This window comes from Mesoplodon mirus, assembly GCF_964341445.2.
Source record: "Mesoplodon mirus genome assembly, chromosome: 1".
In the NCBI taxonomy this organism is placed as follows: domain Eukaryota; kingdom Metazoa; phylum Chordata; class Mammalia; order Artiodactyla; family Ziphiidae; genus Mesoplodon; species Mesoplodon mirus.
This window is the reverse complement of record NC_138976.1, coordinates 218,593,767-218,607,202: the sequence shown is the minus strand read 5'-3', so window position 1 is coordinate 218,607,202 and position 13,436 is coordinate 218,593,767. Positions and strand designations below refer to the sequence as shown.

Below are 13,436 nucleotides of genomic sequence, written 5' to 3'. Positions count from 1 at the left end.
CTATTGATACTATGTATAAAATAGATAACTAATGAGAACCCACTGTATAGCTCAGGGAACTCTGCTCAGTGCTCTGTGGTGACTTAAATGGGAAGGAAATCCAAAAAAGAGGGGATATATGTATACGTATAGCTGATGCACTTTGCTGTACAGTAGAAACTAACACAACATTGTAAAGCAACTATACTTCAATAAAAATTAATTTAAATTTTTTAAAAAAATAATGGGATAAAATTAAAGCTCTGAGGCCCCTCATTTCCCCAGTATGTTCAGAGTTTGGGCGGAACTAGCCCACGGTAGGCGCTCAAAACACATTTGTGGACATAGTATTGTTTGAGCGTTTTATGTTGTGAGCCAGGTGGAGTAAAGCAGATCCGCTCAGCTCACACACCGCCCCCTCCCTCATCTCCCCGCACAGCCTGTTCCATCTTAAGAACAGAGATGATGACTTCTCCACTCATGCCCAAGGGACACACACACCGCACCTCCTTGTCCGGGCTGCGCCGGGTCCGGGGATGCGCCTGAGAGCCCCAGGACTCCTGGCCTTTCTGCTCACGCCACCAGGCCAGGTTCCTTCCCTCCCCGACGCCCGCGCTCCAGCTAGCTGCCGGGAGCTCGCACCATCCTCCCGCCGCGGGGCTGTCCCTAACGCGGCTACAATCCATTGACCCGGAAGGGGCGAGATCAGCGCAGCGGTTCCAGTCCCCGGAGCGCACAGCGCACAGCTCAGTGCGCCCTGGCTGTGGAGGGGGAGGAAAAAGTGGGACGCGGAGGCCCGGGTCATTTACCGCGACGTCCCAACGCCCGGGGGTCCCGAACCGCGGCAGGCGACTCCGGAGGCGCGAGGCCCGGGCGAGCCGAAAGCGCTGGGAGCTGAGACCCGAGCGCCGAGGTGCAGGTTCCCGGCCCGCTGCTCTCCCGGCCTCGGTGGGCGACGGCGATGTGGGCCCGGCTCTCCAGGTTTGCCCGGCGAGCCTGAGTTCTTTCGGTAACGAAGATTCGTGTTTGCACCGCTTGAGAGAGGTTAGCAATCCTTTCCATGTCCAAAATCTCATTAGATCCTGGCAGCAAACCAGGGAAGAAAGGCAAGGCTGCGGATCTGAGAGCAGGATTTGAACTCAGGGCTGCTGATGTCAATTTCTTGCAAGGTGTCCTTTCTTCTACGACTTCTAGAGCGCGGCAGTCCGCCGAGAGAATTCCACTCTAGCATAACGTGCTGGAAGGTTTGTGGCTTAAAGTTTTTAATCGGGGTCCCCTCCCAGCCGAGCTTGGAAGGCGAGGACTCTGCTGGCTCCCAGAGAGAAGTGGGAAGAGCGCCTACCCGGCGTGCTCTGAATGGAAAGGTTCTAAATTCGCCGTGTTTTGGGTGCCCGGCTGGTTGTAAATACACGCCTAACCAGACAATCGCTTGCACCTCTGGAGGGAGGAGGATACCATAATACTGTTTTTCTAGGAAGTCGTGGAATATGTTTTAGAAGTGTTACAATATTTGATTCATTGTTTATTCTACATATTTACGCTGAGGAAATAATCCAAAATGTTGACAAGGATGAAGGTGCAAAGATGTTCTCTGAAGCCTTGTTCACAGCGAAAGGAAAAAAAAAAGCTATAATGTAAAAGTATAAACAGTCTATTACAGTTCATCCATCACATGGACTATTATATTGCCATTTTAAAATATATCTGTAAAAACTCTTTAGAGAAGCTAGACATGCTCATGATGTAAATTTAAAATATACAAGCTCGCATATCCCCTATGAGCTCATACATGCAAATATATATAAAGAAGGAAGTGAGCTAAAATATCATTTCCGGATGGATCTTGTTTTTCTTTTCAATTTTTCCTAATTTTTTTCAAAGTTTGCATGACTTTTATAATCAGAAAAAAATAACAAAATTTAAATAAATGTATGAGTCATTGAAAGATTTCGATGTCTCTGAGGGCAAAGAGATGTCTCTTTGGGGGGAAGAGGGAGGAGTTCTGTTTTGGCAAAACAGGAGTCCTGGTGTACCTTGCCATTGACGAGCTGGGCCACCTCTGGAGGCGCTTAACCTCTCTGATTTCGACTCTTCACTAAGAAAAGAAAAGCTGGAAACACTCAGGGTATATCTTCGATGTAAAGATTAAATGATACGATATATAAGAAATTATTTCTTGGCTGAACCATCAAATTTGCCAAAAATTTGTATGAATTTTTGCAAGAAATTTTGTGCCCACTAGCCTGAGGAGATGTGTACAGTTTATCTGGGTTTCAGGAAATAATAATGCCCACTTAGTTCTTATAATATTGAATTCTCCTAAGAAGGTTTATTTAAGAAACATTGTATCTGAAATTCCAAAAAGAATTCTAATGAGATCTCATTTGGATTAAAAAAATTTTTTTAACTTCTTAGATTCTGTGCTATGACTGCTGACCCGGAATCATGTTTGACTGAACCATGTAGCATGAGTAGTAACAATCGCTGATATTTTCATACACGTTATCTCTTAACTCTCACAATCATCCTGTGATGGGCTTATTCTTATCTCCTTTTTTTTTTTTTTTTTTTTTACTTAAGATTGGGAAGGTAAATACTTTGCTCAAAGCCCACAGTTGATATGCTCCAGAGCGAGGGCTGGACCTGTGGATTCCACCTGCATAACCACTGCACACACTGCCTTCCTTTACTCGGTCCGGCTGTGCCCAAGGAGCTTTCCCGAAGATCTGATGCTCGTCAAAACTTCCCACCCCTTCGTGGGGCGCCGCGTTCGTACACACATGCACACACGCTCATGACAATCAACTTTAGGGAGGATAAAGGGGAGGAAAAGAAGGACCCTGGGGTCGTGAAGGGCAAGGTGAGCACCTGTCTGGCCCCTACACCCCGGCGGGAACTATTACCTTTCTCCTCCTTACCCACTCACGGAGCCTATAAAGAGGTCAGGGGCTCCCCCAATATAGCTCCCAAGTCCTTTCTTCGCTCCACGGCTGAGATGTCCCTCCTGGGAAGTGGCGGATCTCGCTCGGCTCCCTACATGCGGACTCGGCTCTCGGTGAGACATTTCCACCTGAGTCTAGGCCGTGGAGGGTCCAGACTCGCTCCTCTGCGGTCCAGCCTCTGCTCCCTGGAAGGAGCTCTCAGCCTCCCGGCCCTTGCCGTGCGCACACTTACACTCACGCGTGCAGCTCCAGTCCCGCGGGTGCCCAGCGGTCTCCACCTGAGTTTTCCTCTGCCAGGCGTTGGACAGTTGAGCTAAGGCTAGGCCGGAGGGACCAACTAGGGTTGCAGAGCAAGGGTTCCACCCCCATCCCCGCACACCCTCTAGGAGAGTCCCGAGGGACCCAGGGTTGACCTGGGAAGCTCCCGTTTGTACTGTATTCACCGAGATACGAGCCGTGCCCACACTCTCTCCCGTTTTCCTTGCTTTCGAGAACCCAGACCTTTCGGAAGGTGGCTGGGGGTTGGAGAGGAATTAGAAGGGCGAGAGAAGAAAGGACTGGGGCTCGGGGAGATGCTGAGTTAACACGTGGGTTCTGCGGGAACCAATGGGGGTCCGCGGTTTCGTCACCCGGCCCGGTCAATCGGCTGGCAGGGATGGCCCAGAGGAAGGCGCAGTACGGGACGCTGTGTGTCTATCGTAGACCTTGGGTCTGCGGAGTCTGCAGCGACAAAACGGAAAGCTCAGCGCGCTGCGCTCTGTGGGGAGCGGGGACGCCCCAGCCCCGCCCCCTCCTCCTTCAGGATGTTACTGAATCCTGTCACCTCCACTCCCTTTTCGGTCAATGACATCCTGAGGCTGGAGCGTGAGCAGATCGGCCCGGAGGCCTTGCAACTCCGGGGTGCACGGAGGAGCCCGGAAAGCTGTCGGTACCCGGTCCCTGAACAGCGAGGGTCGGAGGTACCCAGCACCGGTAGCGGCGACGGCGACAGAAGTCAGGAAGGGTCGGAGCCTCCGGAAGGTCCCTGTGAGACAGTCACAGAGATGGACGCTGAACCGGTGGGCGAGCCACGTGAGTACGCCCTCGGGTCTTGGCTCTTACAGGGAGACCAAGATGTGGGGTGGATCATTACCAATCGGCTCGTGGTGGGGGGGGGAGACACGCATCTCCTGGTCTTCCCGGCTCCGAGGGCTAGTCCCGTTTTCCTTCACATGAAGAGTCCGAAAGACAGGACTCTCAGCCCCCTCTAACATCTCCTCCAGACATCCTAACGAAAATGAGGTCCTGAATCTTGGGGGTTCACTATTTCCGCAGCCAGTCCTCTGATTCCCACAGACACTTCACCACCACCCCCGACCCACAGCCACAGTTCCCAGAAACTCCAGCTTCTCTTTCTTACAGCAAAGCCCTCTACAGTATCTTAGCTGTGCTCCATCACCACCAGCTTTGCCAGCCATCTCCCACCCTCTGTACCCTAAACCGTCTGCCGAAAGTGTAGCCATCAAAGCAGCCGGGCGCTTTGAGAGTGGAAAACCCGTAGGCTCTGGGGTCAGCCCCAGCGCAGCCTTTTCTTGGGGGCTTGCCGAGTGGCCTGGCCAGTCCAGCTGTTCCTCTGCCTGGAGCACGGTAAGGGCAGCCCGCGTTTTAGCTGTTCTGGGAGACGAACGACTCCAGCGGAGTCTCAGCGCCTGGTCTCCGTAGGCGCAACCTTGTGCGCTGGCAGAGAGGCCAAGGCATCTGCGTCCAGCGACAGGAAGGGAAGAGGTGGACGGGGGGTTGTGATGGGTTGGCTCTTGCCAGCCGGGAAGTTTTGGCAGGAGAGGGTCGACACTGGTGGGATGAAAAGGCTACTCCTCCCCTTTCCAAACCTCTGCGTCTTGGTCTGCAGCCTCCATGCCGGTCTGGGGGCTCCTGAGAGGCGCCTCGCAGGTCAGGCCTCCTCGGCCAGGCTGTGCCACGGACACTCCATTCGAGCCTCAAACTAACCACATGAAGAAAATTAAGATGCTGCTTCAGAGTTATTCGTCGACTTGCAGGCTGGTTATTCACCTACTCCAGGAGCCTGGAGAACAGTACACTGTGCTGTGTTCCCAAAGAAACCTGTGAATTTTCTGCAGCGGATCCTAAACCTTAATCTCTCCCAGCGCTGCTCAGACAGCTCGCCGTTCACTTCGGCTTTGCCGAAAAAGGGGTCACGCTCCTCTGACCATTGCTGTCACCTGGCAGCTGAAGACAGCCGCAGGGCTTTCCTCCTCCGCTGGCGCGGCCGGGGTAGCTCGCTGTTCTGCGGCTGCGGTTGATGCCGAGAAGGGGCCAGCGCCCGGCTCCAGGAACTAAGCCCAGGGGCCAAGGCAGCCACCGATCGCGCGTGGAAGGGATCTTCCCTGGGGGATTCTGTGCGCCGCCTCCGTCCCCAACTTGCTTTCAGGGACGCAGGGTGAGAGGGGCTCCGAACTGTGACCGGGAAGGCACGGAGTGGCCTGCAGCCCCTCGGCCTGCGTGGTCAGCGACTCCCAAATGGGGTCCTGCTTTTTCCACAGAGTCACTGAAGGCCAGCTGTTACTTTTTGATTTGCTAAGAAAACACACCCTCGTCAATATCTTTCTTCTTTGCGGGGAGAGATGTCCTAAGTTTGTCTGAACACAGGCTTCTCTGAAGGAAGGTTTTATTTCCTCATTCTGAAATACCAAACAGCCCCTTGCCCCAGGAGACTGCGCCAGCGCGGTTGTGGATTTGGAGTCGGATTCCAAGCAGTACCGGCTCTAATTAGGGGCCTCCCACTCCACCTCACCAAGAGCATGCATCCTTTCACGTTCCCGGTTTTCTCCTGGAGTGAATTTCCACGAAAACTCAGCATTTCCTTCCTACCTACCCTTGGGTAAAAAGCAGAGCTTTGCCAAATCAGGAGATGTGGGAAGAAGGGAAGGAAAGTCTGCGTCTTGGAGGCCCCCGGGGAACAGTCACCCAGGGGTTATCTTTGAGGGCGCTGCCCAATCCGAAGAGGAAGTCAGGGAGAAGCCAACGCCACCCGCTCTCCCGGGAGACCCCAAAGGAGAAAGAGGATGCTTTTTAAAAAGCCAAATGTGGATCTCAACTTTACATATCCCGCAAAGAGAACCTCAGTTTCCGAGCCAAGAATCAGCAGCCAGAAAATATTTTTTGTTTTATTTTATGTTGTTAATTTGGATTACAGAGCATCGCGTCCAAGAAAGATGGGAAGGTTTCCTGGTGCCAGTGGAGCATCTGATGACCAAAGAGACAAGGATGTGAGCAAAAATGAGGTGAAGGTGGGAGGCACTGGAGACCCTGGCGCCTGGGCTAGAAACCAAGTACCCTGCGATGCGCGCCGGGCCACAACGGATAGCGAGGCAGACGGGAGCCTCCGGGCAATCATGTCACCGAGTTTTGGTTCTCTCTCTCTCTGCCTCTGTCTCTCTCTTTCCCCACCAAGAGCAATCTAAAGTCAGTCTCTATCTAACAGGCTCGCAGCTAAAGTTTCCCCAAACTTGCCCACACTTTAGAATTGCAATCACAGAGAACAGCCCAGATACAGACATTCTAAGAAGAAAATGAAGCTTAGACTCTGGATCAAGCGTCTACCTTTGGGGAAACGACTGTACACTGGGTACCACTGAGTGTCACAATTTGCATTATGTTCCAGCAGCTGCAAAAGCGACAGAGCTTGGGGGAAAGGAACAAGCTTTGGGACGGGGTGAGGGGTCAGCAGAAGGGAGAGAGGGGGACCCGAAGTGAAGGCTACTAGGAGGGGAAGGGAGTCCCTTGAAAACAGCGTAAAATCTCTCGGGTGAGCCTTAGGCTGGCGCTGACGGTGCTCCTTCCTGTGCTTTTAGAGTCTGGCCTCAGCGCAGCCTCGCCCCCCTGCGAAGGGACCCGAGTGCAGGAGGGCGACGTGGGTGACAGCGGCGGCGGCGGCGCGCGTGGGGATGGCTCGGAGCATCCCAAAGGGCGGCCCCGGCGGAAGCCGCGCGTGCTCTTCTCGCAGGCGCAGGTGCTGGCTCTGGAGCGGCGCTTCAAGCAGCAGCGGTACCTGTCAGCGCCGGAACGCGAGCACCTGGCCAGCGCGTTGCAGCTCACGTCGACGCAGGTCAAGATCTGGTTCCAGAACCGGCGCTATAAGTGCAAGAGACAGCGCCAGGACAAGTCCCTGGAACTGGAGGGCCACCCGCTAGCGCCGCGCCGGGTGGCGGTGCCTGTGCTGGTGCGGGATGGCAAGCCCTGCCTGGGCCCCCGCACGCCCGCCTTCACCGGTCCCTATGGCGCGGCCGCGGCGCCCTATTCCTGTTTCGGCGGCTACGCGGGCGCTGCCTACAGCGCTCCCTACGGCGGCTGCTACGCCGGCGCGCCCCCGGGCCCCGCGCCCCCCGTACCGCAGGCCAGCTCTGGCTTCAGTGGGGGCGGACCGAGCGCCAACCCGCAGGGCCATCTGCCCGCCACGCTTCAGGGGGTCAGGGCCTGGTGAGGCGTCTTGGCTCGGATGCGCCACCCTGAACAGATGCTCGGTCCCGCCTCTCCGCTAACCGATCGCGGCCGGGATGAGGGAGCGCCGCCGTGGAGGAAATAGGCCACCCGATGGCACTTCTCTCCCGAGCGATCCCTGGGACTAGGAATTGCCTTCGACTAGCCATCCAGCTGAAGGCCCTGGGGGCGTTCTTCTCCCAAGAGACGCAACGCGGGGCCTCCGCCAGCCTCTCACGAAGCAGCACTGGGAGAGAGGAAAGCCAAGGGTGGCTGGCAGTTTCGGGCGTCAGAGTAGTAGTTCTGAGGCAGATGACTTTTCAGGCCTCAAATACAGGGGTTGAGAGGCTCTTTAATTTGTGTGCAGCGGCCCCAGGGAATGGGGAAGTGATGGGGGTGCTCTGGAGGGCCTCGATCCCCCGATTAAAGGCAACAGGTGGGGAAAGGAGAAAAAGAGATGAGCCAGGGGAGGGGGATGAAGAGCCTGGAAGAGGAGGACCAGGAGGTCAGGGAGACTTGTGCGAGCCAGGTCCTCCTGCAGGGGTTAATCTGCGCCCCCCACCCCTTCCATGGGCTGCGCTCCCTGGGACTCAGTATCCAGTGGAGCGCCGTTTTTTTGGAGGCACAATTGTTCTCCAGAAGATATCCACCACATTCTAGTTCTTCCCTCACTGTAAGTGCATTTTATCTCCTGTATACAGCTCAGCCTCTTGAGTAAATAGACTAAATATATTAGTGTGTGTTTGCCTTGTGTGTAGGCCATTAGAATCTATCCACCTCTCGGTTTCTGCTAAACAACTTGAAATTAAAGTAAAAATGAAACTCAGAAGTTCTAAGTCTTCAGTACACAGAGAATTCCCTAGAGAGACAAAACTTGGATTCAGCTCTGGAGAGGTTACCTCTCTCTATCTCCTTCCCTACCAGCCCCAGTAGGTTTTCTTTCAGAAGGTAGTAGGTTTCTAAATTCCACACTAGAAAAGGAGGCTCCCACTTGTCCATAAGTCCTAACAGGATGGGCAGGAAGCCTGAATTTTAGGGAAAGTTACAATTCCCCCAGGCGCAAATATGTCTGACATCATGCAAACTGAAGACTGAGAACAAACTCATTTTGTTAATGGGAACATGGGAATCAAATAAGACAGTTGTCTTTGGCAGGTACTAGTTGAAAAATCAGGCTCTTTTCTTTTTCCTTGGATATCATTTTTTAGACAATGAAAAACTCTGCTTCTTCATCCCCTGGACCACTAACTTGTCAAAAGTTCAATTCTATTATTTAATAAATTCTAATTTTAATTAAATTGTACTGGCCCTGTATTTTCTCATTTCTGCATCTGCCCTGGTTGTTTTTTGCCAACGTGGGAAACAGGGACTGCTTGGTCCTATGTAAACGATGCCTGACAATTGATAGCTTACATCTCTTAAAGTTTAAGTTAAAAACAATGGTAAGTATTCACATTTCTCCTTACGAACATTTCCTTATATTTTCTCTCCTTTCTGGTTTCATCCCTTTTCTCTTTTATTTCTCCATAAACATCTGTTAATAAAAGTGTATTTAGAAACACCCTGCAGTGTTTTTCAATTATAGTTAGTCTTGCATCCCTGGGATAAAAATGTATATTTTAAATTAAGAAATGTCTATATATTTTAAATTAAGAAATCTCAATAAATATTCCTTGGTCAATTAAGCTAAGACTAAAACAAAAAAATAGAGATTACAGTTAAAATCTCCATCATGAGAAAATTGTCACACGGTGATATACTTCTTTCACTTTGCCGGGAGGTGGGTATTCCTTACAAGAGGAAAAATTACCTGTGGACACTGGCCTTAGATTCTTGACAGTTGAGCTTAAGTTTAATACTGACACTGCCTAACCATCTGCCTGGCCCTCCGTTGTTCAGTGAGTTGTATTAAATTTTCCCGAGATCAGATTCTAAACTACTATAGGTTAATTTTTAAAAATCTTTTGTTCTCCTTTGGGCAAAGTTCTTACCTAGAAATGTAGGTCAGCATTGTATGGATCTAGCAAAGTATTGATACTTGGCGCAGAGTAGAAAATTAATAAATACTATTCTCTTCACCCTCCCACCCTCTTGCAACCCAAGGAGTAGTTACCAGACACGTGTTGTTCTTTTTTTTGGAGTATAGTTGATTTACAATACTGTGTTAGTTTCAGGTGTACAGCAGTGTTGTTATGAATAGGTCTTGTCTCCTGAGCTCCCTTCAAGCTTTTTGCCACATGGAAAAGCCCAGGAGGGAGAGCAATGACTGTGGTCAAGCCTGGGAGTGAAGGGGACAGGGGCTTAGTTCAATCATCAATATCTCAATCATCACTGAACATGGGACACGAGAAAATAAGATTTGGCTGGCGCCCTGAAGGAATTTATTATCTAGTTGGATACCAGAGACTAACATGAGAAAGGTATCTGAAAATACAAGGTGGTATATGCTGCATGTCAAGTCAGACACACAATAAGCTCTCTAAAAAGAATGAAAAGCCAGTGTGAGCTGGGATGCTTAGAGAAGGTGCTTAGAGGAGGTGGATTAAGCCTGGTGATTAGGGTGGGAATGACACTACTTACTGGCAGAGGGTCCGGGCAAGGTCTAGGACTTAGGAAAGGAGAAGAGTAAATGGGCACATGCCAAAGCCAGAGCCATATTTTCTAGTAGTTTGAGATACAGTTCAAGGCTAGCTTCTGGGACTTTGTAAACTGCAATCAATTGGCTGAGGGGCTTTGGAAGGCAGGAGTGGGTGTTGCTTTCATGTATACCCAAGATGTTCCATTGACCTGGGACATTTTCTGTTTTGCTGTCCAGATTGCTGTAGCATCCATATCTGCTGACCTAAACGAACAAGCAAAACCTATAGCAAAACTATGTCCTTGTGCAACCCATGTGGCTTTTTCTTCAAATGAGCATGTGGAAGTTTGAGATTCCCAGGACACCAAGGAGATTTCTTTCCAAAAGGAAAGGAGAGTAAAGGAAAACTCTCTTCTCCCAACTCCCCACTTTAAGTGATCCTGTCAGGATCACTTTAAAACACATCCCTCTCCCAGATCATCAAGCCACCCCCAGCTGCCCATCTTCCATCCTGTCCTGTAATCTCTCCTTCGCACTGAAAGCTGTCCCTTTTTGTGTGTCTTACCAACCACAGCTTATCCAAGGCAGGGCTTTCACCAGGGAGCTGCTCTGTAAGCAATCAGCCTCTTATCTGCCTCCTTCAGTCCCATCACTCCAGTCACCTCTTAATGTTCACAAGTTTCCCAAATGGGAAGTAATTGACCTCTAAACAAAACAAAAAAGCTCTCAGAGAGATAGCAGAGGTTCCTTTCCTGACTGTCCCAGGGCTAGGGTCTCACCTAGGCCAGGTGGATAAGTCAATAAAATTGCAGACTTCCTGGCTCCCCGTCCCTTCAAGCCAGCTTCATCCGATACTATCTGCAAATCAGATGGAGCACGAGTCAAACCATAGATCTCAGGGTGGCCAGAGAGTTCTGGTATTTATTTTTCGTAATTTTGTCATTATCAGGATAGAACGTTGAAGGGACATATTTTTAAAATTCCATTTGAAAAGTGTTTACAGTCTTCAGGGTTTATACCAGCTCTTCATTATATCAGCCCAATGACTTGCCTTTTCCCTTTTTCACAAAACAAGGGAACTCCCAGGCATAACAGCTGTGCCCCCAACCTGCACCATTCCACAATGAGGGCTCTTCGGAGAGATGGAAGGTGGTGGAGGATCCAAGTTAGGAGTTGTTGGCCTTCATTCTAGGCCAGTTCCACTTGTGACACACTATGTGACCTTCAGCAAGACTTGTAACCTCTCTGGGCTTCAGCCTCTTTATTTATAAGATTGAGGAAGTGCATCTCTGAAGCTATTATTCTAATTTGGGGTGGCTCCCTGTTGATTTCAGATGCCTTTATTATTTTTTAATTCTAGGATAGATTATATATCCAGAAGACTACGTAAAACGTATATGTTTAACAACCGGCACAATTTAATAACTTTAAAGTGAACACAGATGTAACCCCTCTCAAGGCAAGAAACAGGGAGTGCCAGCTCCCCAGCAGCCCTTCTCCCCAACCCCTCCAAATACGTAAACCCCTTCCCTCCTTCCCCAAAGGAGATACCAGCTATTCTGACTTCTGTGATAATAACTCATAGGTTTCTCTTTGTGGATTTACCCACATGGACCCTCCTTCAACAGTGTGGCTTAATTTTGTCTGATTATAGATGTTGCATAAAGAGAATCATAGTGCGTGCATTCTTTAGTGACTTGCTTCTTTTTTTCAACTTGATGGTTGTGAGATTTTGACAGATTTCTATTTATATAACAACAGCCTTTTAAGTCTTGTATGATTTCATTGTGTACTCACCGCCTCCATCTGAGGCAGAACGTATTACCGTTCCCATTTGCAGAGGAAGAGTCCAAGGGCTAGAAAGGTGACAGCCACGCTGTACGTTAGTGACAGAACTGGGACTAGAGCCCAGACCCTCTGCCCCCTTGTCCTGGGTTACTTCCAGCGAATACTCAACAAAGAGTCCAAGTCCTTTACACAAATCAGGTGACTGTTGAGTGATACTGTTTTCTTCATTTCCTGAGGGAAAAGTGTATGAGGGATGGGAGCCTTTTGGAAAGCATCCAGAGGGGATAAATATGAAGCAAGAGGCCAGAGAGGGCGGAGGTGGCGGGAGAGATATAACTGCATTTTCAGGCACTTAGGAGCAAACAGAGTATTTCAATGCTCTGGCTTTTGCACCCCCCCTGCCCATTTCTGTCTACATTTTCCTCTGACTTTGTGCCCCCCGAGACGTTGATTCATGCTTTCAGTGGCCAGCTCCTGAACTGGAGAGAATTCAGCACTGAGCGGTTCCTCCTCGGTTCCACCTCCCCCCACCTGGGGAGAGAGCTTCGTGGGAAGTCCCTCTGCCTTCCTTTTGCTCTGTTTAGACTCCGGTAAGTCCCCCTACCCTCAACCTGAGAAAAGGATGTGGTCTTAGTGACACAGTCCAGATTCCACTGTAGGAAAAGCAGATATGCCAGCAGCCAGGCCACAGACCTCAGAGTGCTTTCTGACTTAGTCCCTATAGGGCTGGCCTCATGAGCTGGTCTCAGTCATACCTGCTTCCTTCCCAGGCACGCTTCAATGGCTCCTGCTTCCTCCTGCCACCAGCCCAGCTTAATTGCCTGAAACCCTAGGGCCCGGGAAATTGGAATCCGAAGTTACGACTTCAGTGAGGCAAAGGTGAACTTTTCTTTTGATGGTTCCTGATTCCTGTCCTTCTCTGGTGCCTCCCCTGGACCTTCCCTGTGGGTCAGGTCTCCCAGGACCTGCTCCTGGAGCATCTTAAACCTCCCCCTCACAATGCATTTACTCTCCATGTCTGTTGTACTATCTAAACAATCAGCCTCATGCCTGCCTCTGACCCTGATGTGTTTCCAACAGACCTTGTGCCTGTCATGGAGAAGGGGCTCAATACTGTTTGTTGATTGAACAAGTGAGTGAATGGTTGCTCTCTGGCTTTCCTGCACGGCCTCACAAAGTCTGCATTGAAGACCTGGGCTCTGACCTGGCTCCTTGGTAGTCAGAACCCTCTGGAAGAAAGTCCTCCTCTATGTGAATAGGGATCTGGCTCCTGGCAGGGGTCATCTAAGCCCTGACACCAGGGGCCCTAAGAATTTCTGTCAGCCAGGGGTTATGACTATGGTGACAAGAATCCCTGTTTTATTTTTCTAGCCATTCTCCTGTAGGTCAACTTAACTTTAATTAGCAAGTATTAAGGAACATTAGGTTGAACACTGTGGGGGAACATAAAATTAGTATCATTTTGAAAAATATATATATAAGATCAGAGGGACTCAAGGATGCATAGGACAGAGTCCTTATCTTCAAGATTACAAAACTGTGGGTAAGACAAGTACCTATACAGCCAAATATCTATAGGAAAAACTAGAAAAGGTGCACTATAAACATATAAATCTTTCCGTTCATTGAACATGCTGTAGAGGCTTCTGGATATCATCCAATATCTGTTTCTC

At 50.2% G+C, this 13,436-nt stretch overlaps 1 protein-coding gene across 1 annotated transcript; it reads left to right on the top strand.

Moving 5' to 3' along the window:
* Window positions 1–3,724: 3,724 nt before the first annotated feature.
* Window positions 3,725–7,401, top strand: NKX2-6 (NK2 homeobox 6; the record flags this gene model as incomplete). The annotated part of the gene is made up of 2 exons (XM_082622411.1): window positions 3,725–3,992; window positions 6,773–7,401. 2 exons carry the CDS (start codon window positions 3,725–3,727, stop codon window positions 7,399–7,401), a joined length of 897 nt encoding a protein of 298 aa, XP_082478537.1.
* Between the last annotated feature and the right edge of the window lie 6,035 nt (window positions 7,402–13,436).